We start from the raw sequence: 27,543 nt of genomic DNA, 5'->3' as shown, positions 1-27,543 counted from the left end.
GATGGTAGGAGAAGATTTTCTGATGAGGCTGGACAGACTCAGGTTTTGGCTTTACGTGATCTAACTCTGATGTCGGCCTTTTTACACATGCTCTGTGGCTTTTGTAGAATCACAGAATTATTATAGGGCAGCAGGAGGCTATTCAGCCCATTGTGCCTAGTCCAGCTTTGTTACCTCCTGCCTTTACCCTGCACACCATTTCTACCCAAATAATCATCCGATGCCCTTTCAGATGCTTCAGTTGAACCTGCTTCCAGCACATTTCTAGGTGGTGTATTCCATACCCTAACTACTCATTGGGTGAAAATGTTTTCTCTCACATCACCCTTGCTTATTTTGCAAATCTCTTTAAATCTATGCCCTCTCATTCTTGTTTCTTTTACAAGCAGGAACAGTTTCTCCCTATCTACTACATCCAGTGCCCATGATTTTGAAAAACTCTATCAGATCTCCCCTCAGCCATCTTCTCTCCAAGGAGGTCAGAAGTCAGACAACACCAGGTTATAGTCCAACAGGTCTATTTGAAATCACAAACTTTTTGAGCCTTGCTCCTTTGTCAGGTGAAGTGTGAGAGAAGCACACAGACTCTGAATTTATAGGCAGTGAGATCAAAGGGCAGAGAGATCATATAAATAGTGTGACAGGAGTGTTGACAGACCAAATCATAGGTCTGTTAAGTGTCCTCCAAGGCCTTTGATATGTACAACAATGCAGAATCACCGAGCAGAGACTGGTAGCCAAGTTCCGTACCCATGAAGGGGCCTCAACTGTGATCTTGGGTCCAAGTCGCATTAAATGTGACCCCACCATATTGTTCTGTTGGTTAGACCCTCAGCATGCAACTCTTATACCTATCAGTTTTTATCATTTAGTTTGTCTCCAACACCACCTTATTATTTTTTTTTATAATTATCTCTCGAGCTCATTTAATCAGATTACACATCATCCCTTCACGTGTTATTCAGCTGTTAACACCATCTGACACTCTTGATCGCCTGCCGAGTTTGTGACCAGTAAGGGCTCAGTAAATGCTGGTCCAGCCAGCAATGTCTTTATCTCATGAACAGATCAAAATAAATTGTCATCTCTTTTTTAGCACTCACCGCATGGCTGATCTTAGCCCACATCTCCAGTTTCTGTCGGATGTGATGTAGACCTTTCTCTTCTGACTGCAGTGTCTCTCTTAATCCCTGGATGCCACTGAGTAATGTCCTTGTTTCATCTGTACTCCTGCTCCCAGCTTTTCCAACACAAGTTTGGACATTAGTGTAAAACCATTTGAGACAATAGGACTGTGGTAAGAGCAGTATATCTCCATCCAGACAGAATGCTAGTCAAGAGGTCCCAGACTGACTGAATGGATCAGTGCATTATAACAACAGACATGTAGACAGCAATTAAAAACACAATAAGGTAACCTGAGGTAAATCATAGGAGTATTCAGAAGCAAAATTTGAAACTGAACCACGTAAAGAGATAGTAGCAGAGGCATCTAAAAGCTTAGCCAAGGCCTTGCCAAAGGTTTTAAGGAGAGTTTTAAAACAAGAGACAGAGGTGGAGAAAAAGACAGCAGTGGACAACATTAGAAATTGCTGGAAAAGCTCATCAGGTCTGCCAGTACCTATGGAGAGAAAGCAGAGTTTACATTTTGGGTCTAATGACCCTTCTTCAAAGAGCAGCTACTGGAAAGATTTGATGAGCGGGAGGCAATGGCCTCATGGTATTATCACGAGATTGTTATTCCAGAGACCAAGGCAATGTTCTGGGGACCTGGGTTTGAATCCCACCACATGGCAGATGGTAGAATTTGAATTCAATAAATATCTGGAATTAAGAGTGTAATGATGACTGTGAACTGATTATCAGGAAAAACCCATCTGGTTCACTAATATCCTTTAGGGAAGGAAACTACCATTATTACCTGGTCTGGCCTACATGTGACTGCAGATCCACAACAATGTGGTTGACTCATAACTGCCCTCTGGGCAATTAGGGATGGGCAATAAATGCTGCCTGGCCAGCAATGCCCTCATCCTGTGAATGAATAAAGAAAACTAAAGAGAATTCCTACGCATAACACCTGGGAGCCAAAGGCATGCCGCTGCCAGTGGTGGTGAGATTAAAGTTGGGAATGTGCAAGAGATGAGAGTCAGAGGAGCGGACAGATTGCTGATGGTTGTAGGGCTGGAGCAGTCAGGAGGGGTGAAGTCTCTAAAGAATTTGGAAAGATCGAGGCATAGCCTTGCGGGGCCAGGAACTCGTATAGAGCAGCAGGTAGATGGGGTAATGGTGAATGTGGACTTGATCCAATTCAACATGAGTTGAGGATGAGATTGGATCATAGGAACATGAGCCAGTCATTGACCTTTGAGCCTGTTTCTTCAATCAGTAAAATCATGCCTCGTCATGACAGAGCTTTGGATGAGCTCCAGTCTCTGAATAGTGTCTCTATGGATTCTGTGTTCAAGGATGTTGTGTCTAAGAATACTGTGCCTATTGGTTCTGTATGTTTGGATTTTTTAGTCTATGGATGCTGCGTCTAATACTGTTTTAGTTAGGGATGTTGTATCTATGGATGTTGTATCTATCAATGCTGTAGTCTATCAATGCGGTGATCTATTGATGCTGTAGTCAATAGATGCTGTGACTAGTGTATCGATACTATGGTCTATGGATACTGTAGGTTGTCAATGCTATAGTGTATGGATACTGTGTCTAATGATGTTGTGTTCATTCAATACTGTAGTCTGAGGGTGCTGTTGTCTATGGATGTAATGCATAGTCTCTATAAACTATAGGAATAACAGGTGAGAGCTTAGGTTACTGCTCAGCTAATCATTCTAGGTTTCACAGAAAATGGACTCAGTTCCATGAGTTCCTAATAAAGGAGTGTATTTGCTATAGAAATTAGTTCAATGGTACTCACTGGTGAACAGCTGACCCTTGCTGTAACATTCCTCTGTTCATGAAGCAGTTGTTTAAAGTCTGTATGTTTTAACATGAATTAAAACTTACCAAGCCCAAGATGTCTACATTTTGGAAACATAAGAGTAGCAGATACTTGGAGACACCACACCTCCAAGCTCCCATCCAGGTCTCACATACCAATCTGGCTTGGACATAACCTTGATTATGGATTTAATCAATATCTTGATTAAATTTGTCACTTTTGCAATGACCCGGGAGTAACGGCACTCAAATATAAGCGCCATTTCCCAAGTGGACCATGACCAATCATAAAGGCTAGCACAAACCAATAAGGCCAAATGGCTTTTTTGTTCTGTGGTGGTACTTTCCATATAATTTAGAATCATGGATTTTGACAGTACAGAAGTAGGCCATTTGATCCATCATGCCTGTACCGGCTCCTAAAAGAGCTACCCAGCTAGTCCCACCCTCCAATCCTATCTCCATAGCCTTCCAAATTCATCACTTTCAAATATATATCCAGCTCTCTTTTGAAACCTCTGATGGAATCTGCTTCCATCACTCACCTAGGCAGCACATGCTGACAACTCTCTGAGCTAAGATGTTTTTCCTCATCTCATTCTTAGCTGTCATGCTGACAGTCTTGAAATTGTGACTCCATAGTAAGTGGCATACCTACTAGTGGAAACAGAATAGCCTTAACACTGTCAAAATTGTTCATAATTTTGAACACCTCAATTAGGTAAGCTTTTAGTTTTCTCTACTCCATGGAGAATAAGCCCAGTTTTGCTAATTTTTTCTAGTGTCTAAAATCCCTCCATCCTGGTATCATTCCAGTAAGTTTTTTACACTCTCTCCAGAACTTTAACATCCCGCATTAAATAAGGTGCCCAGAAATGAACACAGTGCTCCAAATGCAGTCTGACCAATGATTTGCAAAGGTGTGGCATCACTTCCTTGCATTTTGGAGTCATTAAACACCTTAAAACCTGCGGTCTGTTTTCCTTCACCTTTGAGATACTGGGCCACCAACTCCTTCAGTTGCTCTTTAACCCTCCTGATATGTTGCATTTTCAGGTTGTACTGCTGAGCTAGACCACGCTGGGACATGGCGGACAGTTGCTCACACTGGGACGGCACACATCCTGAGTCAGGATCCTGTAACCCCTGTCAGGAAAAGATATGTGGTCAAGTTTTGTTTTGATGAAGTCAACAATCTAGGTGCACATTCAGTTGAAATTTTTCTTACAAAGCGAAGTTTACGGTTTCAAGTTTATTTGCAAAATCGCAAAAATTACTACAACATATAAAAGGCAAAATACTGTGACTGCTAGGAATCTAAAACAAACAGAATGCTGGAGAAACTCAGCAGGTCTGGCAGCATCTGTGGAGAGAGAAACAAACTCTAAAGTTTTGAGTCCAATGTGACTCTTATTCAGAACTGAAATGTATTAGAATATTTTTTATATATGTTTGATAGACACAGAAACCCTGTGCAAAAGACAAAGAGGTTGTTAATGGCAGAGGAAGAGAAAAAGATATGTGAAAGGAGAGAGCTGGTCCTCTCCCTTGTCTGTGTCTTGTTTAGATCATCACCACATCGTTACTGTGTGGAAGGCGGCCATTTGGCCAATCGAGTCCACGCTGACCCTCCGAAGAGCATCCCACCCAAATCCATCCGTATCCCGGCATTTCATATGCACCCCTGGACACTATGAGCAACTTACTGTGGCCAATCCACTTAACCTGCACATCTTAGGCCTGTGGGAGGAAACCAGAGCACCTGGAGGAAACTTACACAGATGCAGGGGGAATGTGCAACCTCCACTCAAACGGTCACCCTTGGCTGGAGTCAAACCCAGGTCCGTGTGAGGCAGCAGTGCTAACCACTGAGCCACTATTCAACCCTAATGAGAGATCAGCCCGATGGTCCCATAGCACTATGGCAACATTACATTTTAATCATCAGTTTCTGAGGGATAAAAAGTTTGAAAAGATTGACTCAGTTTTTTGTGCAACTGAAATAGACTCGCTACCTTTGAAGAAACTGCTCAACAAATGGAATTGACACAAACTTGCCATGATAATTAAATTGTTCTAGGGGAGTATGGTCTGTTTGTATGAGCAGAGTGGGCTGCCAATGTAATATCTTTCTCAACCTGGTGTAAAAGATAGTGGGATCTCAATTTGCACTGGGTGTAATATTCATTTAAAAACAATCTTTTACAATGGCTTGCTGCATTTTGGGCAAAATACTAGCAGTGTTTCTAGGCCAACAGAGACCCTGATCCAATCTCAAAGAGATGATTGGGACTATATCCACAAGCATCCACTCTGTCCACCAAAGCTCAGTAGCAGCAGTGTGTACTATCTACAAGATGCAGTGCAGAAATTCACCAAGGATCCTGAAACGGTACCTTCCAAATGCAAGAGCATTCCCATCTAGAAGGACAAGGGCAGCAGATACATGGGAACACCACCTCCTGAAAGTTCCACTCCCAAACACACACCATCCTGACTTAGAAATACATTGCTGTTCCTTTGCTGTTGCCGGGTCAAAATCCTGGAATTCCCTCCCTAAGGACATTCTGGGTCAAGCACATGGACTGCAGTGGTTCAAGAAGGTAGTTCACCACCACCTTCTCGAGGGCAGCTAGGGATGGGCAATAAACGCTGGCCCAGCCAGCAATGCCCACATCTCATGACTGCATTAAGAGAAAAGTAAAGCGTCTGAAGGTGCTCAATGGGAGCTGACAGGAACATAGTGATACATACACAACCAGAGGCCCTAGCTAATGGTCTGGGGAAATCGTCTAAATCCCACTATGTAGATTGTGAAATTTGAGTGGAATTAATGAATCGGGATTATAAAGATGGTAACTATGAAATTGTTATCAATTGCTGATTTTAAAAAAATCTGGTTCGCTAATGTGCTTTAGGGAATATTATAATCCCAAATGATGTTACCGCTGGAGAAGTTAGATCCCAGAATCATTTCTGGCTTGATAGATCATGTTTTGTTCTTTTTTTCAAAAGGCCACTGGGCCAGGTTGCAGATTAGATTGTAACAGCAAAGCAAAAGAAAGACAAATAAAACAAACTGAGCTATTCACACATATCACTGTTTAAAAGATTTCAAATACCCAGCAAAACAAAATCCCATCACCTCAATGTCATCATTTTACAGCTATAATAGAGTCACAGAGTTATACAGCATAGAAACAGACCCTTCAGTCCAACTCATCCATGCTGACCAGATATCCTCAATTAATCTAGTCCCATTTGCCAGCTTTTGGCCCATATCCCTCTAAACCCTTCCTATTCATGACCCATCCAGATGCCTTTTAAATACTGTAATTGTACTAGCCTCCACTACTTTCTCTGGCAGCTCATCACCTTCTGCATTAAAAAGTTGCCCCTCAGGTCCCCTTAAAATCTTACCCCTCTCATCTTAAACCTACACCCTCTAGCTTTGTATTCCCCTACCCTGGGGAGAAGAACATGGCTCTTCAACTTATCAATGCCCCTCATGGTTTTCTAAACCTCTGTAAGGTCACCCCTCAACCTCTGACGATCCAGGGAAAATAGTCCCAAGCCTATTTAGCAATAAACATCCAGGCATATTTTCTGTCAGTCTGATGTAACTGCTTTGCTTTAGTTCTAGTCCTGTGAGTCATGAAGTCTCTTTCTTCAATTCACACAGTAAGATAACTTATTTCTTTAACTGCTCTAAACAAAGGCCAAGTCTCTGGATAGTTTCAAGAAAGAGATAGATAGAGCTCTTAAAGATAGTGGAATCAAGGGTTATGGGGATAAGGCAGGAACAGGGTACTGATTGTGGATGATCAGCCATGATCATAATGAATGGTGGTGCTGGCTCGAAGGGCCGAATGGCCTACTCCTGCACCTATTGTCTATTGTCTATTGCCTTCTTCCAGGAGAAGCTATTTCTACATCTAACATCAGACAGGTCTATCTCGTATCAAATTCAGAAGCCTTTTTTTCAAAGCCTAGCTCATTCTAGCTTCTGCTAAGATAATGGCTCAATGTTTATTTCTTTCCTGTCATAAAACCCCTTGATATATACAATATTTCATTAATATTCCAGGAGGACCTCAATCATCTGCTTTTTGATGCATGTTGGTTGAAAATCATGGTTCCAAAAAGACTGCCCTAGTTAATAATTAAACACTTACATTTAAAAATTAGGCCAATACCCACATGCCACTAGTTTGAAATCCAAACTGTAAAAGAAAAGAATAAAGCAAAGAACTGCTGATGCTGAAGATCTGAAATGAAGGCAGAAGTTGCCTGAGAAACTCAGCTGAAGTTCTCAAAAAGGGTCACTGTACTCTGCGTTCTCCCTCCACAGATGTTACCATAACAGCAGAGTTTCTTCATATCTTTTGTGAAAGAAAAGATATTTACATCTGTACATTCCATACCTTTCATCACATGAAGGTAATCTGCCTTCCTGACCAGGTCTGGCCTGGCCCACATGTGACTCCAGATGTTCCGCAATACTGTTAACTCTCAACTGCCTTATGAAATGACTAATCCAGCATCTCAATCTGGTGACAATTAGGGATGGATGAGCAATAACGCATCCCCTTGGCAGTGATGACCATGTCCCATGCGAAGAATAAAGTTTTGAAAGTTGACACTGAGTGGTTATTCGGGCTGATGACACAAGGCTTGGTCTCGAGGCATGTTTCCTGAAAAGAGGAGAGGAACATGGCTGGACCTTTTGGACAATCATGAGGACTCCAGTGCCATTTCAAAATGGCTGGCAGGATCCCATCTGGCATTCCTGCCCATCCCCCTCCTCCACGCTCAGTATCTCCCAGCAAGCATGGGATAAGGGTGTAGGTAGTGAGCTTACACCCTACACTCCCGACCTGACCAGCTCCACTACAAAGGTTCAGCATCCCCTAGCTCTCCTGCAATTTTCATGGACTGACCCCAGCTTATCCTTAACCCATGGTTCACAAATCTCAGAAGAGATCTCCACACCAGATCATGACCCCTCACATGACTCCAATGAGACCTCATACCCTCCTTACCAACTGTAGTGATTAGAACCATGGCCAGATGGATCTCATTCACCATTGGGGCTGTTAACCCGGGCCAATCAGGGAGTCCTGGCTGACAGATATAAACAAGAGATTCAGAAGGTCTCCTCAGTCCAGGCTCTGGCTTTCAACTGACTGGTCACAGCCGATGTGCAGTGCACATGTAAATAAAGAGTGACTTGGTGATGAGGTACCAACCTTTGTGCAGTTATTTCACCAATGCATAGCACTTCCCTAATCATTCACCCAGTATGCATTCCATGCAGAATCAATCCTATTGTAACAATGTTATGTATGAAACTGCTACAAAACACATAACTTTCCTAAAGTGCTGTTGTTATGATGTGTCAATCAGCCAGACATGTAAAGTATCAGTCAGAGAAGCTATAAGCACTTAACACATCTTTACCTTGGGTAAATAAACACGAGCCATCAACAGAAGAGATCACAGAGACAAGAATAGCTTATTATAACACCATAAAAGTGTCAATCAAGCAAAATGTTCACTTCTCCTTAACTCAGTCATTAGTTAACATTTAACAAAACAAAAATTGCTGGAGTAAATCAGCAAGTCTGACAGCATCTGTGGAGCATCACAACTAAAGAAATTGTATTGAATCAAAACATTGACTGTTTCTCTCTCTACAGATGCTTCCAGACCTGCTGAGTTGCTCCAGCAATTTTTGTTTTTGTTTCACAAATCCAGCCTCTGCAGTTTTATTTTAGAGTTCATGTTTAGATGGGAATCTTTGCTCAAGACGAGCTGGATTGTGTATGGTCAGTATGGACTAGTTGGACCGAAAGTTCAGTTTCCATGCTGTATGACTATATGCAGTCTGTGGGATCTTACTGTGCACATAGGAACACATTGACAGGAGAAGCCTATTTGACTATTCAAGTCTAACCTACCATTCGTTGAGTTTGTAAATGATCTGTGACCTAGTTCCATGTAGCCACTTGTGCGTATTGTTAAACTACAGGAAACATGATGGCCAATGTGCCGAAAGCTTCATTAGCTGTCAATGTTTTGTGATATGAGATAATGTATGGTGCTTTATAAACGTATTTGTTTTCTTTTAGCCCAAGAAGAAGACAACACCAACCTTAGCTGTGAGGTGCTGCCTACGTTCTTCCTTGCACTGCTGGGATCTTTCGTTCCTTTTCTCCCAACGTTGGTTTTTCACCATCTGTCAAAAAAATAGATTCTCTTTAATGCTCACAACTTTAAAGGAAATGGAAGGTGCTAATTTCCTTGAGAGAAAAACACAGCGTGAACATCAGTGACACACAAGCAGCTGGATCAGAAACATTTTTAGCAACAAAGTCAGCCAATTAGGCTTCACCAATCCATCCATTCTGATCGTGTTCAAAATTCACCTTCTGGCCTGAGGTAAAACAGATCTGGAGATGGTGGAAGCAAACTTGTCAAGTTCAGCCACTTCATTGCAGTGATCAAAACACAAGCTGGGTCACTTTCTGTGGCTTGTAACACGTGCATCGTTACTGTTAGATTTTTTTTGGGTTCATATTCCATTCCAGCACACAGTGCAATATTCAGTGAGTACAGAGTGTTGAGCTGCCCGCTTATAAGACCATAAGAAGTAGGCTGTTTGGTCCCTCAAGCTTGCTCTTCCATTTAATAGGATCACAGCTGATCCAACATATCTCATGTGCACATTCCCATGTTTCCCTGACTGATCAAGAATCTATCTATCTCAGCCTTAAGTATACACTAGGACTCTGCCCCCACAGCCCTCTTTGTTAAGGAATTACAACCCTCTGAGAGAAGAATTCCTCCTCATCTCAGTCTTAAATTTATGCCCCTTTATTCTAAGACAATTCCTTCTGAACCTAGACTGTCCCATGAAGAGAAACATCCTCTCAGCATTTACCCTGTCAACCCCCTTAAGAATCCCATATGTTTCAATGAAATCGCCTCTCTTTTTTCGAAGCAGCAGTGAGTAGAGTCCCAACCAGTTTAACCTTTGCTCATAAGACAATCCCATATTCATTAACAGCATATGCATTATCAGAGAAAGGGGCATTATTCCCTGTGACCATGTCTTCCACAGTACCTGTAACTCAATAAGTACATCAGTGGCTGCAAAATGATCTGAGATGTTCAAAAACTGGGAAAGACACAACATAAAATGCAAGTTCCTTCTTTAAGTAGACTATTGTATAATTTTGTAAAATGGGTAAGGCAATTTTACAGTAAAGAAGGAGGCCATTTGACCCATTTTGTCTGTACTGGATCCTGAATGAGCTGCCCGCTAATCCTACTGTACAGCCTTATCTCTGTAACCCTCTAAATTCAACTCTCTTTTGAAACCTCCAACGGAATTTGCCTCCACCATTCTGTCAAGCAGTGCATTCCAAATCCTAACAAATCTCTGAGTGAAGAAGTTTCTCTTCATCTCACTTCTGGCTGTCTTGCTGACAATCCTGAAATTGTGACCTCCAGTTACTGACATGGTCACTATTGACTTGTCACTTTCTGCCTGAGTATTGCTTCCTGTGTTGGTGCCTATAGATGATAAAGTGGTGGAAGGAGTTTGTCGTGATGTGCATGAATGGTGAGGTCAGTATTTACCTGTAATTCCTGGACGAGCCTTCCTAATTGTTTTGCATCCTCACTGCAAAGGTCCCCATTTGAGCTCAATTTCATCCTTATCTCTCGAATGTTGGATCGGAGGTTCTGTGTGACTTCCTTGTAATCCCAGCAGTTCTGAGTGACATTGTTGGTGAGATCCATCAGTTTTTGAATGAGTGTCAGAGCCGTGACTGTCTGTCCAGGCCAAGACTCTGTGAGATGGGAAACAGAACAGGAATTATGCAAATTGCCAGATTTGTAAAGGCCCACTCAGTTCACTTTCTACTGTCCTGGTAGTGACAGGGGGAGATTGTGATATTGTAGTAATGACACTAAACCAATAATGCAGAGATAATAAAATGTGAGGCTGGATGAACACAGCAGGCCAAGCAGCATCTCAGGAGCACAAAAGCTGACGTTTCGGGCCTAGACCCTTCATCCTCTCTGATGAAGGGTCTAGGCCCGAAACGTCAGCTTTTGTGCTCCTGAGATGCTGCTTGGCCTGCTGTGTTCATCCAGCCTCACATTTTATTATCTTGGAATCTCCAGCATCTGCAGTTCCCATTATCTCCAATAATGCAGAGATCCAGGTTAACACTTTGGAGGCGCGGGTTCAAGACCCACCATGGCAGCTGATGGAATTTAGATCATAACAACCAGGAGCGGGAGTAGGCCATTCAGCCTCTTGAGCCTGCCCTCCCATTTAATACAATCATGGTTGATCTCATCTTGCTCTCTATTCCACTTCCCTGCCCATCCCCATATCCCTTCATCCTATTACTAATTAAAAATCTGTCTGTATGCTCCATAAACTTATTCAGTGTCCCAGCATCCATAGAACATAGAACATAGAACAGTACAGCACAGAACAGGCCCTTCAGCCCACAATGTTGTGCCGACCATTGATCCTCATGTATGCACCCTCAAATTTCTGTGACCATATACATGTCCAGCAGTCTCTTAAATGACCCCAATGACCTTGCTTCCACAACTGCTGCTGGCAACGCATTCCATGCTCTCACAACTCTCTGCGTAAAGAACCTGCCTCTGACATCCCCTCGATACTTTCCACCAACCAGCTTAAAACTATGACCCCTCGTGCTAGCCATTTCTGCCCTGGGAAATAGTCTCTGGCTATCAACTCTATCTATGCCTCTCATTATCTTGTATACCTCAATTAGGTCCCCTCTCCTCCTCCTTTTCTCCAATGAAAAGAGACCAAGCTCAGTCAACCTCTCTTCATAAGATAAGCCCTCCAGTCCAGGCAGCATCCTCGTAAACCTCCTCTGAACCCTCTCCAAAGCATCCACATCTTTCCTATAATAGGGCGCCCAGAACTGGACGCAGTATTCCAAGTGCGGTCTAACCAAAGTTTTATAGAGCTGCAACAAGATCTCACGACTCTTAAACTCAATCCCCCTGTTAATGAAAGCCAAAACACCATATGCTTTCTTAACAACCCTGTCCACTTGGGTGGCCATTTTAAGGGATCTATGTATCTGCACACCAAGATCCCTCTGTTCCTCCACGCTGCCAAGAATCCTATCCTTAATCCTGTACTCAGCTTTCAAATTCGACCTTCCAAAATGCATCACCTCGCATTTATCCAGGTTGAACTCCATCTGCCACCTCTCGGCCCATCTCTGCATCCTGTCAGTGTCCCGCTGCAGCCTACAACAGCCCTCTACACTGTCAACGACACCTCCGACCTTTGTGTCGTCTGCAAACTTGCTGACCCATCCTTCAATTTCCTCGTCCAAGTCATTAATAAAAATTACAAACAGTAGAGGCCCAAGGACAGAGCCCTGTGGAACTCCACTCACCACTGACTTCCAGGCAGAATATTTTCCTTCTACTACCACTCGTTGTCTTCTGTTGGCCAGCCAATTCTGTATCCAAGCAGCTAAGTTCCCCTGTATCCCATTCCTCCTGACCTTCTGAATGAGCCTACCATGGGGAACCTTATCAAATGCCTTACTGAAGTCCATATACACAACATCCACAGCTCGACCCTCATCAACCTTTCTAGTCACATCCTCAAAAAACTCAATAAGGTTTGTAAGGCATGACCTACCCCTCACAAAGCCGTGTTGACTGTATTTGATCAAGCCATGCTCTTCCAGATGGTCATAAATCTTATCCCTCAGAATCCTTTCTAACACCTTGCAGACGACAGACGTGAGACTTACCGGTCTATAATTGCCGGGGATTTCCCTATTTCCTTTCTTGAAGAGAGGAATTACATTTGCCTCTCTCCAGTCCTCAGGTACGACTCCAGTGGAGAGCGAGGATGCAAAGATCTTCGCAAGTGGCGAAGCAATTGCATTTCTCGCTTCCCAAAGCAGCCGAGGACAAATCTGATCCGGGCCTGGCGACTTGTCAATCTTAATGTTTGACAAAATTTTCAGCACATCAGCTTCCTCTATCTCTATCCATTCCAGCATGCACACCTGCTCTTCAAAGGTTTCATTCACTACAAAGTTCGTTTCTTTCGTAAAGACAGAAGCAAAAAACTCATTTAGGGCTTCCCCTACCTCCTCAGGCTCCACACACAAGTTCCCTATGCTATCCCTGATCGGCCCTACTCTTTCTTTGACCATTCTCTTATTCCTCACGTAAGTGTAAAATGCCTTTGTGTTTTCCCGGATTCCTTCTGCCAAGCCTTTCTCGTGCCCCCTCCTGGCTCTCCTCAGACCATTTTTGAGCTCCTTCCTTGCCTGCATGTAATCCTCTCTAGCTGAACTTGACCCTAGCTTCCTCCACCTTATGTAAGCTACCTTCTTCCTTTTCACAAGAAGCTCCACCGCTCTCGTCATCCAAGGTTCCTTAATCTTACCCCTTCTTGCCTGTCTCAGAGGGACATATTTACTCATCACTCCCAACAACTGTTCCTTAAACCGTCTCCACATGTCTATAGTTCCCTTACCATGGAACAACTGCTCCCAGTCCATGCTTCCTAACTCATGTCTAATCGCATCATAGTTTCCTCTTCCCCAATTAAATATCCTCCCATTCTGCCTAATCCTCTCCTTCTCCATAGCTATGTAGAATGTGAGGCAGTTATGGTCACTATCACCAAAATGCTCTCCCACCACAAGATCTGATACCTGCCTCAGCTCGTTTCCGAGCACCAAGTCTAGAATGGCCTCTCCCCTCGTCGGCCTGTCAACGTACTGCGTTAGGAACCCCTCCTGAACACACCTTATAAAAACAGCTCCATTCAAATCTTCTGCTCGAAGGAGGTTCCAATCAATATTAGGAAAGTTAAAGTCACCCATTACAACAACCCTACTGCGTGCACACTTTTCCAAAATCTGTCGACCTATGCTTTCTTCAATCTCCCTGCTGCTATTGGGGGGCCTGTAATAAACCCCTAACGAGGTGACTGCTCCCTTGCTGTTCCTAATTTCCACCCGTACTGACTCAGTAGGCAGATCTTCCTCGACAATGGAAGCTTCTGTACCTGTGATACCCTTTCTGATTAGTAGTGCTACACCCCCTCCTCTTTTACCCCCCTCCCTATTCTTTTTAAATGTTCTAAACCCTGGAACATCCAGCAACCATTCCTGCCCATGAGAAACCCATGTCTCTGTTATGGCCACAACATCATAGCACCAGGTACTGATCCATGCTCTAAGTTCATCACTTTTATTCCTGATACTCCTTGCATTAAAGCAAACACACTTTAACCGATCCCTTGGTTCCTTCCCAGGAAAATCCTTCCCACTAGCTGGTCTACCTCTTGCTACTGCCTCACCTGCATCAACGCTCACCTCTGGTGTACAGCTCAGGTTCCCACCCCCCTGCCATACTAGTTTAAACCCTCTCGAACTACTCGAGCAAACCTTCCACCCAGGACATTGGTCCCCTTCCAGTTCAGATGCAACCCGTCCTGCTTGTACAGGTCCCACCTTCCCCAGAAGGCATCCCAATTATCAACATATCTGAAGCCCTCCCTCCTACACCAGCTGCGTAGCCACGTGTTCAGCTGCGCCCGCTCCCTGTTCCTCACCTCGCTATCTCGTGGCACCGGTAGTAAACCAGAGAACACTACTCTGTTCGTCCTGCTCTGCAGCTTCCATCCTAACTCCCTGAAATCACTTTTTATATCCTCAAACCTATTTCTGGCTATATCATTTGTGCCAATATGTAACACGATTTCTGGCTGTTCACCCTCCCCTTTTAGAACTTTATACATCCACTGCACTGTGAGATAGTCAATTCCACAGATTCATGACACTTTGAGGGAAATAATTTCTCTTCATCTCTGTTTTAAATTTGCCACTCCTTAATCTAAAAGTCTGACCTCTCATTCTAGATTACCCCAGAAAAGGAAACATCCTCTCTATGTCAATCCCCGATTGTCATAAAAACCCATCTGTTTCTCTAATAGCCTTTAAGGGAGAAAACTGCCTTCCTACATTTGACTCTAAACCCACAGCACACTGTGGTTAACTCTAAAATGGTCCAGCCAACCAGCCACTTCAAGGTCAGTTAGGGATGGGCAGCAAATACAGTCTTGGAGTCAGACAGCACAGAAACAGATGCTTCGGTAAACCAGTCCATAGACTTCTTACAGTGTGGAAACAGGCCATTCAGCCCAACAAGTCCACACCGACCCTCTGAACAGCATCCACCCAGACTCGAGCCCCTACCCTATGCCTATAACAATTCATTTGCTACAGCTAACCCACCTCGCCTACACATCTCTGGACACTAGGGGCAATTTAGCATGGCCAATCCACCTAATCTGAGCATCTTGGGACTGGAGGAGGAAACCAGAGCTCCTGGAGGAAACCCACGCAGACACAGGGAGAATGTGCACACTCCATACTGACATGGTGTGGAGGTGCCAGTGTTGGACTGGGGTGGACAAGGTCAGAAATCACACAACACCAGGTTATAGTCCAACAGGTTTATTTGAAATCACAAGCTTTTGGAGCCTTACTCCTTTCACAGGCGTTAGTGAGAGAGGTAGTATCAGAGACAGAATTTATAAGTAATAGATCAAAGGGTCACACCACTGTTGAGGATGTACTAAACAAACCTAAGATGTTATTAAATCTTTAATCAGTTAGAAGGTTTTAATTGATTATTATGTATAAGTAAATCCCTGAGTTCCTTTCAAGTCTCAGTCCTGAGAGAACTAAAGGTTTTAACAGTGTAAAAAAGAGACATTTTAGGTTAGTCCCAGCCTCTCCAGCCTTTCTTTATAACTCAAGCCTTCCATACCCAGCAACATCCCGGTATATCTTTTTTCTCTCCAGCTTAATAATATCCTTCCAGCAACATTCATACGCCAAGAACAAATATAGAAAAAAAAAACCAATGATGGCCCTCTCCATTGATCTTAGCAATTGATTTCTGTCTATTTTTATCACCTAAACATTGTAGGTACGAGAGTTTATTAGAGGCTGGGAATCCTGCAGTGAGTAACTCCCCTCTTCACTCCCCAAAGCCTGTCCACTATCTATAAGGCACAAGTCAGGAGTGTGATGGAATAGTCCCCACTTTCCTGGATGGGTGCAGCTCCAACAGCACTCAAGAAGCTTGACACCATCCAGGACAAAGCATCCCGCTTGACTGGCACCGCATCCACAAGCATCCACTCTATCCACCAGCGACACTCTGTGGCAGCAGTGTGCACTATCTACAAGATGCACTGCAGAAATTCACCAAAGATCCTCAGACAGCACGTTCCAAACCCACGACCAATTCCATCTAGAAGGACAGGGGCAGCAGATACACAGGAACACCACCCGCTGAAACTCTTCATGCCACCCACCATGCTGATTTGGAAATATATCACTGTTACTCGGTCAAAATCCTGGATTTCCCTCCCTAAGGCACCAGGGACTGCAGTGGTTCAGGAAAGCAGCTCACTACCAGCTTCTCAAGGAACAACGATGGATGAGCAATAAATACTAGCCCAGCTGGCAATGCTCATGTCCAACAAGTGAATAAAAACTACAAATCATGGACTGCAGCGACCCAAGAAAGCAGTTTACCATTACCTGCCCAAAAAATGTTAAAAGTAGGCACTAACTGCTGGCTTTGTAAGTGCTTCTCACTTTGTGTGAATGAATGAATGAAAAGAAAATTGTCTGAAGATAAATCCAGACATGAGATGAGGAGTTCTTTGTCGGGAGACCTTTCGAACCATAGGTCTAAAATTGTCTGCTTTTCCCATACGTGCTGCACTCATGGCATATTATTTTTCAACTTACTCATATACTGTATCCCAAAATATTATTTTTATAGAGTGAATCAATATCGAGTTTTGAGAAGATTTGTAGCTCAGGTTGAGGTTCTGGATGTGAGTTTGCTCGCTGAGCTGGAAGGTTCGTTTTCAGACGTTTCGTCACCATTCTAGGTAACATCATCAGTGAGCCTCTGACGAAGCGCTGGTGTTATGTCCCGCTTTCTATTTATCTGGTTAGGTTTCCTTGGGTTGGTGATGTCATTTCCTGCGTTGGTGATGTCATTTCCTGTTCTTTTTCTCAGGGGATGGTAGATTGGCTCCAAATCAATGTGTTTGTTGATGGAATTCCGGTTGGAATGCCATGTTTCTAGGAATTCTCGTGCATGTCTCTGTTTGGCTTGTCCTGGAATGGATGTGTTGTCCCAATCAAAGTGGTGTCCTTCCTCATCTGTATGTAAGGGTACTAGTGATAGTGGGTCATGTCGTTTTGTGGCTAGTTGATGTTCATGTATCCTGGTGGCTAGCTTTCTGCCAGTTTGTCCAATGTAGTGTTTGTCACAGTTCTTGCAAGGTATTTTGTAAATGACATCTACAAAATACCTTGCAAGAACTGTGACAAACACTACATTGGACAAACTGGCAGAAAGCTAGCCACCAGGATACATGAACATCAACTAGCCACAAAACGACATGACCCACTATCACTCGTATCCTTACATACAGATGAGGAAGGACACCAGTTTGATTGGGACAACACATCCATCCTAGGACAAACCAAACAGAGACATGCACGAGAATTCCTAGAAGCATGGCATTCCAACCGGAACTCCATCAACAAACACATTGATTTGGAGCCAATCTACCATCCCCTGAGAAAAAGAACAGGAAATGACATCACCAATGCAGGAAATGACATCACCAACCCAAGGAAACCTAATCACATAAATAGAAAGCGGGACATAACACCAGCACTTCGTCGGAGGCTCACTGATGATGTTACCTAGAATGGTGACGAACCGTCTGAAAACGAACCTTCCAGCTCAGTGAGCAAACTCACATCCAGTGAATCAATATATCCTGTTTCCACTCCCTCCTGGGAGACTGCTCCACAGACTGCCCACTCATTCTTGCAATGATCATAGAATCCGTACAGTGTGGAAACAGACCCTTCAGCTCTACAAGCCCACACCAGCCCTCAGAGCATCCCACCCAGACCCATCCTCCTATAACCCACCTAATGTACATATCCCTCAAAGTGATGGACAATTTAGCATAGCCAATCCACCCAGCCTGCACATCTTTGGACTGTGGAAGGAAACCGGAGCACCTGAAGGAACCTACACAGACTCAGGGAGAATGTGCAAACTCCACACAGACACCCGAGGGTGGAATCAAACCCAGGTCCCTGGTGCTGTGAGGCAGCAGTGCTAACCAGTGAGCCACTGTGCTGCTCGTTAATATTTCTGCAGGTTGGTGTCCTCTGGTTTGACTGAAACAGCTCATTACTTCCTTTAATGTATTCATGGGAAGTGGGCATTGCTGGCTGGGGCAACATTTAATGCCCATCCCTAACTGCCCCTTGGACTGAATGGCCATTTAAAGTGCAGTTTTGAATCAACCACATTTACATGGGTCTGAAGTCACATGCAATCCAGACACGGTAAGAATGGAAAGTTTCCCACCCTAAAATACATTAACTTAACCAGATGGATTTCACAGCAATCAACAGTGGTGGCAAGGTCATCTTGAGACTAATTTTATTTTAATTAATTCCAGACTTTTATTGAAATCGAATTTCACCATCCGCCAAGGTGACATTCAAATCTACGTTCTCAGAACATTAGCCTGAAGTTCAGCATTACATTCCCACTACTGCACTGCCACATGATCTGATCCCATTCTTATCATCATTCTATTTTCTCTTTTCCAACAGGAAAATTTACCCAGTTACTTCTCATAACCCAATCACCTTGTCTGTCCAATTTCTCTGGTTAATCTCTTGTGCATTCAAAGTGTGTCCGATCTGAGTTGCCCATTGCAGGTTGTGTAGGCAGCTTAATAATGTCTCATTCCTGAGCGAGAAGTTTTCGTGTTCAAGTCCCCAACTGATCTCATAAAGGTTTAAAAAATCATACGGTGAATAGCAAAGGTCTTTTCCCCAGGGTGAGGGAGTCCAAAGCTAGAGGTGAGAGGGGAAAGATTTATAAAGGGATCAGACAAGTAACTTTCACACAGAGGCTGGTGTGTGTTTGCAATAAGCTGCCAAAGGAAGTAGTAGATAACAGTACAATTACAACATTCAAAAGACATCTGGACAAATACAGGAATGGGAAAGGTTTTGAGGGATAGAGCCAAGTGCAGTAAATGGAACCAGTTCAGTTTAGGATACCTGGTCGGTATGGATGAGTTGGAATGAAGGGTCAGTTTCTGTTCTGTGTACCTCTGTGACTCGGAGTGACTTGTTCCCAGAGAGGCAATGGTGGTGTTCTGTTACAGTTCTCTCAATGAGTCTGAATTGCTGTGGCTAAGTGTATGTCTACAAGTATATCACACTCAGGACAGTAATGATACAGGTTGTAACATCTTCCCATTTTGTGGCTGAGCAGGAACCTTTCCCATTCCTACTGCCTGCCATCAGTGTGTGCTGGAAGGATTCACATGCTAACATACAGCCTGTTCAGAAAAATTAGGAGCATTTGGCCCCTTGAGCCTACTTTGCTATTGATATCATGGATTATTTGATTACGGTCTCAACTTCACTGAAATAACTGCACAGAGGCTGGTATTCTGTACAAAATCACGCTTTGTTCGCGTGTGTACCATACATGGACTCTGACCAGCCAGCTCAGAGCCAGCCCCTAGAATGTGGAGACTCTCAACCTCCTGTTTATGTCTGTCAGCCAGGGCTCCTTGATAGGCCCAGATTAACTGTCCCAATTAGGGAATGCATGCTCAATGTGATCCACCGGCCCAGGTACCAATCACCACATCTACAGTCACAGTTAACCCACGCCCCCACCTCGATAACCTGTGACTCTTTTGTCAGTCAAGAATCTGTCTACCCCCACCTCGATAACCTGTGACTCTTTTGTCAGTCAAGAATCTGTCTACCTCTGCCTTAAAGGTATTCAATGACCCTCACTCCACTCCTCTCTGGAGCAGAGATTTCCAAAAATTCACAACACCATGAGAGAAAAAGATTCCTCTCATCTCAATCTTCGGTGACCCTTATTATCAAACAGTGTCCTCTAGTCTCTTCTACAAGAGGAAACATCATTTCAGATTCCATTCAGTCACATTCTCATGGTAGGACAGGATCACATCTTCTTTTTCTAAATTCCAACAGAGACAGGGTAAACTTGTCTCTTCAAGACAACACTCACATCCCCCCACCTCAGAACCAATCAAACGAACCTTCTCTGATTTGCTGCTAATGCCATTTCCTGGGCCATTGAGTCCTGTGGGGTGGGTCAAACCAAACTCTCTGATCAGAGGTAGGGACACTACCTACTGCACCATAAGACTCCTGTAGAGGGTGCTATCTTTGAAATGACATGTTAAACCCCAATGGTCTGATGCAATGCTCCAAGTCAATGTTTAAATCCTACAGCACAATCTGACTAAGCAGATATCCTGAACAAACACAGGAGATCTAGCAGTATCTGTGGGAGAGAGAAACAGGGTTAAAGTTTTAAGTCCAACACGCTAACTTGGTTTCTCTGTCTTCTACAGATGGTGCCAGACCTGCTGAGTTTCTCCAGCATCCCCTGGATTTGTTTCAGATTTCCACCCTCCGCAGCATTTTGCTTTTATTAGCAAACTATCCTCGAGCTTTGGCCAACATTTCCCCTCCAACCAGCAGACACTGAGAACAGATCACTTGGCTGATAGGCTTCTGTCACTTGTAATTTTTGTTTTGGCCCTAGTTTATTGAATGGAACCCACACTGTGCTGCATCCAGATGCAATTGAAAGAAGCAGTTGCACATTTTTACAACCTCTTTCAGGATGTCCCCAAGCTCTTCACAGCCAATGAAGCAAATCTGAAATGTAGTTTGTGTTGTAATACAGGAAATGGGGCATCTAATTTGTGCACAGATAGCTCCCACAGCAGCAATGAAGGAAATGAGCAAGTCATCAAATAGTGGTTCAACTGTTTAAGAAAGGTGGTAAGGAAAAGCAAGGAAACTATAGACCGGTGAGCCTGATTTCAGTGGTGGGCATGTTGTTAGGGAGGTTCCTGAGGGACAGGATTTACAATGATTTGGAAAGGCAAGGACTGATTAGGGAGGGCAGACCGGTGGACATGAACTTCAGTAAGACATTCGACAAGGTTCCTCATGGTAGATTGGTCAGCAAGGTTAGATCATATGGAATACAGGGAGAGCTAGCCATTTGGATACAGAACAGGCATGAAAGTAGGAGACAGGGTGGTGGTGGAGGTTAGCTTTTCAGACTGGGGGCCTGTGGCCAGTGGTGTGCCACAGGGATTGGTGCCGAGTCCACTACTTTTTGTCATTCGGACAAATGATTTGGATATGAACGTAGGATATTTTGTCAGTAAGTTTGTAGATGACACCAAATTTGGAGATGGAGTGAACAGCGAAGAGAGTACCTCAGATGCAACAGGACATTGATCAGATGTGCCAATGGGCCGAGGTGTGGCAGATGGAGTTTAATTTAGATAAATGTGAAGTGCAGCATTTTGGAAAGGCAAATCAGAGCAGGATTTATACGCTTAATGCTGAGTCCTGGGGAGTGTTGCTGAACAAAGAGACCTTGGAGTGCAGGTTAATAGTTCCTGGAAATGCAACATGAATTAGGTACATTCCCTGTTTCATTTTCATTCATGTGACCTGAGGGTCACTGGCTGGGCCAGCATTTATGACCCAACCCTCATGTGTTTTTGTTGATTTAAAGGGAGGCAATAGCCTAGTAGTATTCTTACTTGGCTATTAATCAAAAGACTCAGGTCATGTTTTGAATCCCACCATGGCAGATGGTGGAATTTGGATTCAATTTTTGAAAATCTGGAATTAAGGTCTAATGATCAAACCAGCGTCAATTGTTGGGAAAAACCCATCTGGTTCATTAATGTCCTTCGGGGAAGAAAACTTGCCACTTTTACCTGGTCTGGCCTACATGTGACTCCAGACCCATAGCAATATGGCTGACTCTTTACTGCCCACTCAGCAATTAGGGATGAGCAATAAATGCTGGCCTAGTCAATGATGTCCCGCATCCCACGAATTAACAAAAATGGATCTGGTTTGTGAAAGTTGACTGCTTTGTATGTATATAGAACAACCGCACTTCAGGAAGCTAATTCATCAACTGTGAGGCTCTTTGGGACATTGTGGGGATGGGACAGTTGCTATAAAAATGCACACTGTTTCTTTGGAAGATCACCTGTTGAGTTCAGACAGTAGATCAGCAGGGAGTAGCTGTTTCCTCCCAGTGGCTGACGCAGAAAACTTGCCAAGCATCCGTGGCTGGGTTCGGCACTGAGCACCTGCTCTAATGGGGTAGCACTATAGAGAGAGTGAGAGAGAGAGACAATATCACTGCAGTTAGTAGAATTTTTCCAAGGGAAACATAAAACATAGCAGCAGAAGAAGGCCATTTGGCCCTTTGAGCTGCTTTGCCATTCAATAGGATCATGGCTGATCATCCAACTCAGTCCCATGTTCCTGCTTTCTCCCCACTCCCTTTGATTCCTTTAGTCGCAGGAGTTATATCTAACTCTTTCCTGGAAACATTCAATATTTTAGCCGCTTTCTGTGGCAGAGAATTTCACAAACTCGACACTCTGTGGGTGAAAATAATTCTCTTCATCTATTAAAGTGGCTTCAGATTGCTGGCCTGATTTTAACCTTGCCTGCCACTGAAGAATTCAGGGAATGATCCTAATGCAGAAATTTGCTTCGCAGTATCATCGTCTTGACCAAAATGGACAGTGAGTCAAAGAAAGAAGCATTAGCAGGGAAGGAGGTAGAATTTTAAGCAGAACCTTAAAGGAGAAGAGAATTTTGGGGAGAATACCAAAGAATTATTATCCTTTGTTTTGGTTCAGACAGCCCAGGATTATTGATAACCCAGTCCAACTGGCAAGATTAGCTGCACTGGAGACTCCAGGAATCAAAGGATCTCCAAGCTGCAGTTAAAATACAGGGGAAAGACCATAGGAACATTAAGAAAACTGTGTTTTATTTCCCTTCAGCACTTCTGTTTATAACTTCCTTACGTTGGAGATGGACACACATTGTTGTTTGAGTGATGATCCAACTGGCCAACAGCAAATCTTTTCTGATTATGACTGGTTGTGAGAAGACGGAGAGCTATGGCGATATGTCAGGTGACCAGCGGAAGGAGCAAGGATGGGGGGAGGTGTTGGGGTTGTCACATGATGAAAATCTTTATTTACCGTTTCATGGGATGTGAGCATCACTGGCAAAGCCAGCTGTTGTTACCCATCCCCAATGCCCTTCAATTCAGTTATTTGCTTTGGCATTTCACAGCTAAGAGTAACCATATTGATTTGAGTCTGGAGTCACATGTAGGCCAGACCATGTAACACAGCAGACCTCCTTACCTAAAGGGCATTAGTGAACCATGTGGGTTTTACTACAATCAGTGATGGTTTCATGGTTACCATCATGGAGACTAGCTTTTAATTCCAGGTTTGCATAATTGAATTAAAATTCGACCAGTTGCTGTGCTGGGATTATGAACTCACATTCCCAGATCATTAGCCTGGATTACTGGCCTGATAATCTGGATTACTCATTATTACCAGGAGGCTATCATCTCACATCAAGGAATGCATTCAACTAGAGTCGACAATTCTATTCTAGACTGTTGATATAAACACGACTGACTAACTGTATTATCCAGTGCCTCAAAAGGAGACAGATTTTTATGTCTTCAGTGGTGAAGAACAACTCAGAGCAATCTAACTGTGTGAGGACATGGACCTCTGAGGGCCATTGGTACGTGATCTGACAGAGGCAAATCGACAGATATTGGACGAACTCATTGGTGAAAGAGGGAGTAGTGCTTACAGGGATAATGGGAACTGCAGATGCTGGAGAATCCAAGATAACAAAGTGTGAAGCTGGATGAACACAGCAGGCCAAGCAGCATCTCAGGAGCTTACAGACTTACCCACTCACTGTGTCTTCCTCAGTCCATCCTGAAAGGTCAAAGATCTGGATGGATGAACGAGTGCAGCTGCCACTGTTTTGCAGTCGCTCCACTGTAATAGTAAATACTGTGCTACATCTGTGTTTACAAAGGGCAGTGAAGAAATAGAGTTTACACAGCTTCAAAATTTCTGTTTAGCAACTGATACTTTATCCTTTCATTAGCAAGTGTCAACTTTGATCAATATCTAATCTTCCTTCTGTCTGAGTTCAGTTAAACTCCATTCCAGAGCGAGTATTTGAAGCTAACAGTGCTGGTGCAGGGCTGAGGGAATGCAGCAATGTTGGAGGCACTGCCCTTCAGTGGAGATATTAAGCTATAGTTCTGTCTGCCTTGGCTGGGGCCTGTTTGAAGAACTGCAGAGAGTTCTGCACATGTCTTGTCCAATATTCCCCTCTCCACCAGCTCCATCTCAAACCAAACACGTTATTCATAGAATCCCTACACTGTGAAAACAGGCCAATTGACCCATTAAATCCACACCAAGTATTCCATTAGAGCAATATAAAGCCAATGCTATTTCTTTCCCATAGCCCATGCATCTTGCTCCATTTTAAATACTTATCTTATTTTCCATTCAAGACTGCAAAATTTCCTGATCTCACCTACACTGTATGGCAAAGCATCTTCCCACTCACCATTAGCTCTGCCCTTCCTAAAGGTGTTTGGCCCTTGTGAGTGCTGTATGCAAGGCAACCATGGACTGCAGCAATTCAAGAAGGCAGCTCCCCACGACCTTCTCAACGGCAGATGGGGGCAAGCAATAAATGTTGATCCAGGCAGTGACACTCACATCCCATGAATGAATTTTTTTTGAGGGTTTTGTTTCAGGTGAAGACCATCACCAAAACACAATATTGCGTTGCTATATCACTACCAAGCGGCAGAGTGGCAACTGGTTGCCATAAAGATGGCACTGCCCGGATATTTACAGGCACGTTCAACTCTTTCCGGGAAGTCGTTGGGTTGGTTTTCTGTGGATAATTGACCTGTGTAGAAAGGCCCAGGCCGTGCACCTCTCAGCAGTGATTGTACATCAGCTAAGGTGACCAGATCATAGGATGCAGCATTCTCAAACACCCCTGCAGAACAAGTCCACAGCTCACAGGAGACAATCACAGGCAGAATGAGGGGAGCATGATTAGGAGATACGTGTAGAACCCAGAGTGTACAACATACTACTCTGCATTATGTCAGTTATATTAATATTGTCTAGTAATAATGTCTAGTAGTAGTGGCAGCTCTGCAGATGGTGGCAGCTACAGCAGTAAGGGTGTCCTCCCGGCGTTCAGGGCCTGCAGCAGCGACAACGCTCCTCCAGCGAGCAGAGGTGGCAGCTGCAGCAGACGTTTTAAGAAGGTGACACCAGCAAGGCAACATCTCAGATTGGGATTTTTCGTGTGACGGCAGCAGCAGCCTGTCTGGCAGAGGATTCCTGGGAACGGGGTGAATGTGGCTTCAGCACAGGACCCCAGCGTTGGCGTGACTCAGGTGCGTCTTTCAGTTATATCTTTTATCATTTTGATTCCTAAACTATTCACCAGACAGTGGCAAATATTGAAGCCTTTCACTTTTTTGTTACTGTATCATTCAGTGTAAAGTTCAAGTGACAATAAATCATTCCATCCTTCGTTCCCCCATGCACATGGTCATATTTAGCACTGAACACAAATATTGAAATTCCCTCAAAATGCAGAAATATGGAAAACAGGACAAAACTGGAGCTAATGTGAAGACCACTTCCTACAGAAATAAATAAAGGCTATTTGGCCAATCAAGTCTGCATTGCCCCTCAAAGCGTACCACCCAATCCCTGTAACCTTGCATTTCCCATGGCTAACCCACCTGGCCTGCACACTACGGGCTATTTAGCACAGCCATTCCACCCAAACCTGCACATCTTTGGACTATAGAAGGAAATCAGAGCACCCGGAGGAAACCCACACAGAGGAAGAATGTACAAACGCTATACAATCACACAAGGGTGCAATCGAACCTAGGTCCCTGATGCTATCAGGTAGAAGTGCTGATCACTGAGCCACTGTGGGTCCTCCAGTGGCATTTCCCGATTGTTTCAAATATCTCAGAGAAGGAGAGCACTGGGACAATTACAACATTTAAAAGGCATATGGATGGGTATATGATTGGAAGGGTTTAAAGGGATATAGGCCAAACGCTGCAAATGGGACTAGATTTATACAGGATATCTGGTCGGCATGTATGAGTTGGACCAAAGGGTCTGTTTCCACGCTCTACAGCTCTGTGACTCTATAACATTGATCACTGGGAACACTCCTGCTGCATTTCAGTTTTTCAGATAGCTACCTGTGCAGATGTGCTCCTGCCAGTTTCTGGACCTTTATTCCCTCGAAGTACAAGCTCCAAGCTTCTTCGCAACTGAACGCAACAATCTCACTGAGCTCTTCTGTGATTCTAGAATAAAGCAATTTAGATCAAAGACGTACATCCTGTTGCTCCTCAGCAAATAGGAAGAGGCCATTCAAATGGAGTGGAAATATAGATCAAACATGGTCTAAGCAATGACAGAGCAGGCTTGAGGAACTTAAAAATTCTGTTCCTGTTCTGATGATACCTCTAGTCATCAGGACCCACCTTGCCTAAACATATTTTAATATATTATGCTAAAATAACTGCAAAATACTACAGACACTAGAAATCTGAATTAAAAGCAAAACTTTATGGAGTAAAGCAGCAGGGCTACCAACATTGGTTGAAAGAGAAGCAGAATTAACATTTCAAGTCAAATATGACCCTTCTTTGGAACTTAACATCTTGTGCATTTTGTTACAGAGATAGTAGGAACTGCCAATGCTAGAAAATCTGACATAACAAGGTGTAGAGCTGGATGAACACAGCAGGCCAAGCAGCATCAGAGGAGCAGGAAAGCTGACGTTTCGGGTCTAGACCCTTCTGCAGAAAATGTTCTAATATTTTCTGAAGAGGGGTCCAGGCCCGAAAGGTCAGCTTTCCTGCTCCTCTGATGCTGCTGGGCCTGCTGTGTTCATCCAGCCCCACACCTTGTTATCTTCGATTCTCCAGCATCATCAGTTCCCATTATCTCTCAAATCTATGGTACAGTTGCTTTATCTTTCAAGGGATAATTGCACATTGCTGGCCAAGGTCAGTGTTGTTGTCCATTCCTAATTGCCTGAGAGAAGGCAGTGGTGAGCTGCCTTCTTGAACCACTTGACTCCGTTTTGTGTAGCTGTGCTCACAGTGCTCTAAGGGAGAGAGTTTGAGGATTTTAACCTAAAGACAGCTATGGAACAGTAATGTGGTTCCAAATCAGGATGGTGAGTGATTTGGAAAGGAACTTGCGGCTGGTGGTGTTCAAACTCAATGGGCTGAATGGCCTGCTATTAAGGCCATAATGTCTCTTTGTTCACTTTGGCCACATAGCTGCAATTCCAAGAAAATATACTGTGTTTGTTCAGAGAATCATTAATTTCACAGGAAGTATCCAGCTCACACATCATGCTGCAATAACCCATTCAATATACACACCATGTGTTCCCAAGTGAAATA

General features: G+C 43.8%; 1 protein-coding gene across 1 annotated transcript in view; it reads right to left on the bottom strand.

Moving 5' to 3' along the window:
• Window positions 1–27,543, bottom strand: part of LOC125458440 (chromosome-associated kinesin KIF4B-like) — a 92,948-nt gene that overhangs the window by 16,404 nt on the left and 49,001 nt on the right. Inside the window, exons 9-15 of the mRNA XM_048543699.2 lie at window positions 26,323–26,430; window positions 23,959–24,075; window positions 22,204–22,325; window positions 10,594–10,805; window positions 9,104–9,187; window positions 3,939–4,095; window positions 1,104–1,240 (exon numbers count right to left, since the gene is read on the bottom strand). Coding sequence (XP_048399656.2) covers window positions 1,104–1,240; window positions 3,939–4,095; window positions 9,104–9,187; window positions 10,594–10,805; window positions 22,204–22,325; window positions 23,959–24,075; window positions 26,323–26,430 — 937 coding nt within the window. The remainder of the gene's footprint in view (window positions 1–1,103; window positions 1,241–3,938; window positions 4,096–9,103; window positions 9,188–10,593; window positions 10,806–22,203; window positions 22,326–23,958; window positions 24,076–26,322; window positions 26,431–27,543) is intronic.

The sequence above is a fragment of the Stegostoma tigrinum genome, chromosome 13 (genome assembly GCF_030684315.1).
Source record: "Stegostoma tigrinum isolate sSteTig4 chromosome 13, sSteTig4.hap1, whole genome shotgun sequence".
NCBI classification, from domain to species: Eukaryota; Metazoa; Chordata; class Chondrichthyes; order Orectolobiformes; family Stegostomatidae; genus Stegostoma; species Stegostoma tigrinum.
Note: the sequence above shows the minus strand (reverse complement) of the source record. Positions and strands in the feature narration are given on the sequence as shown.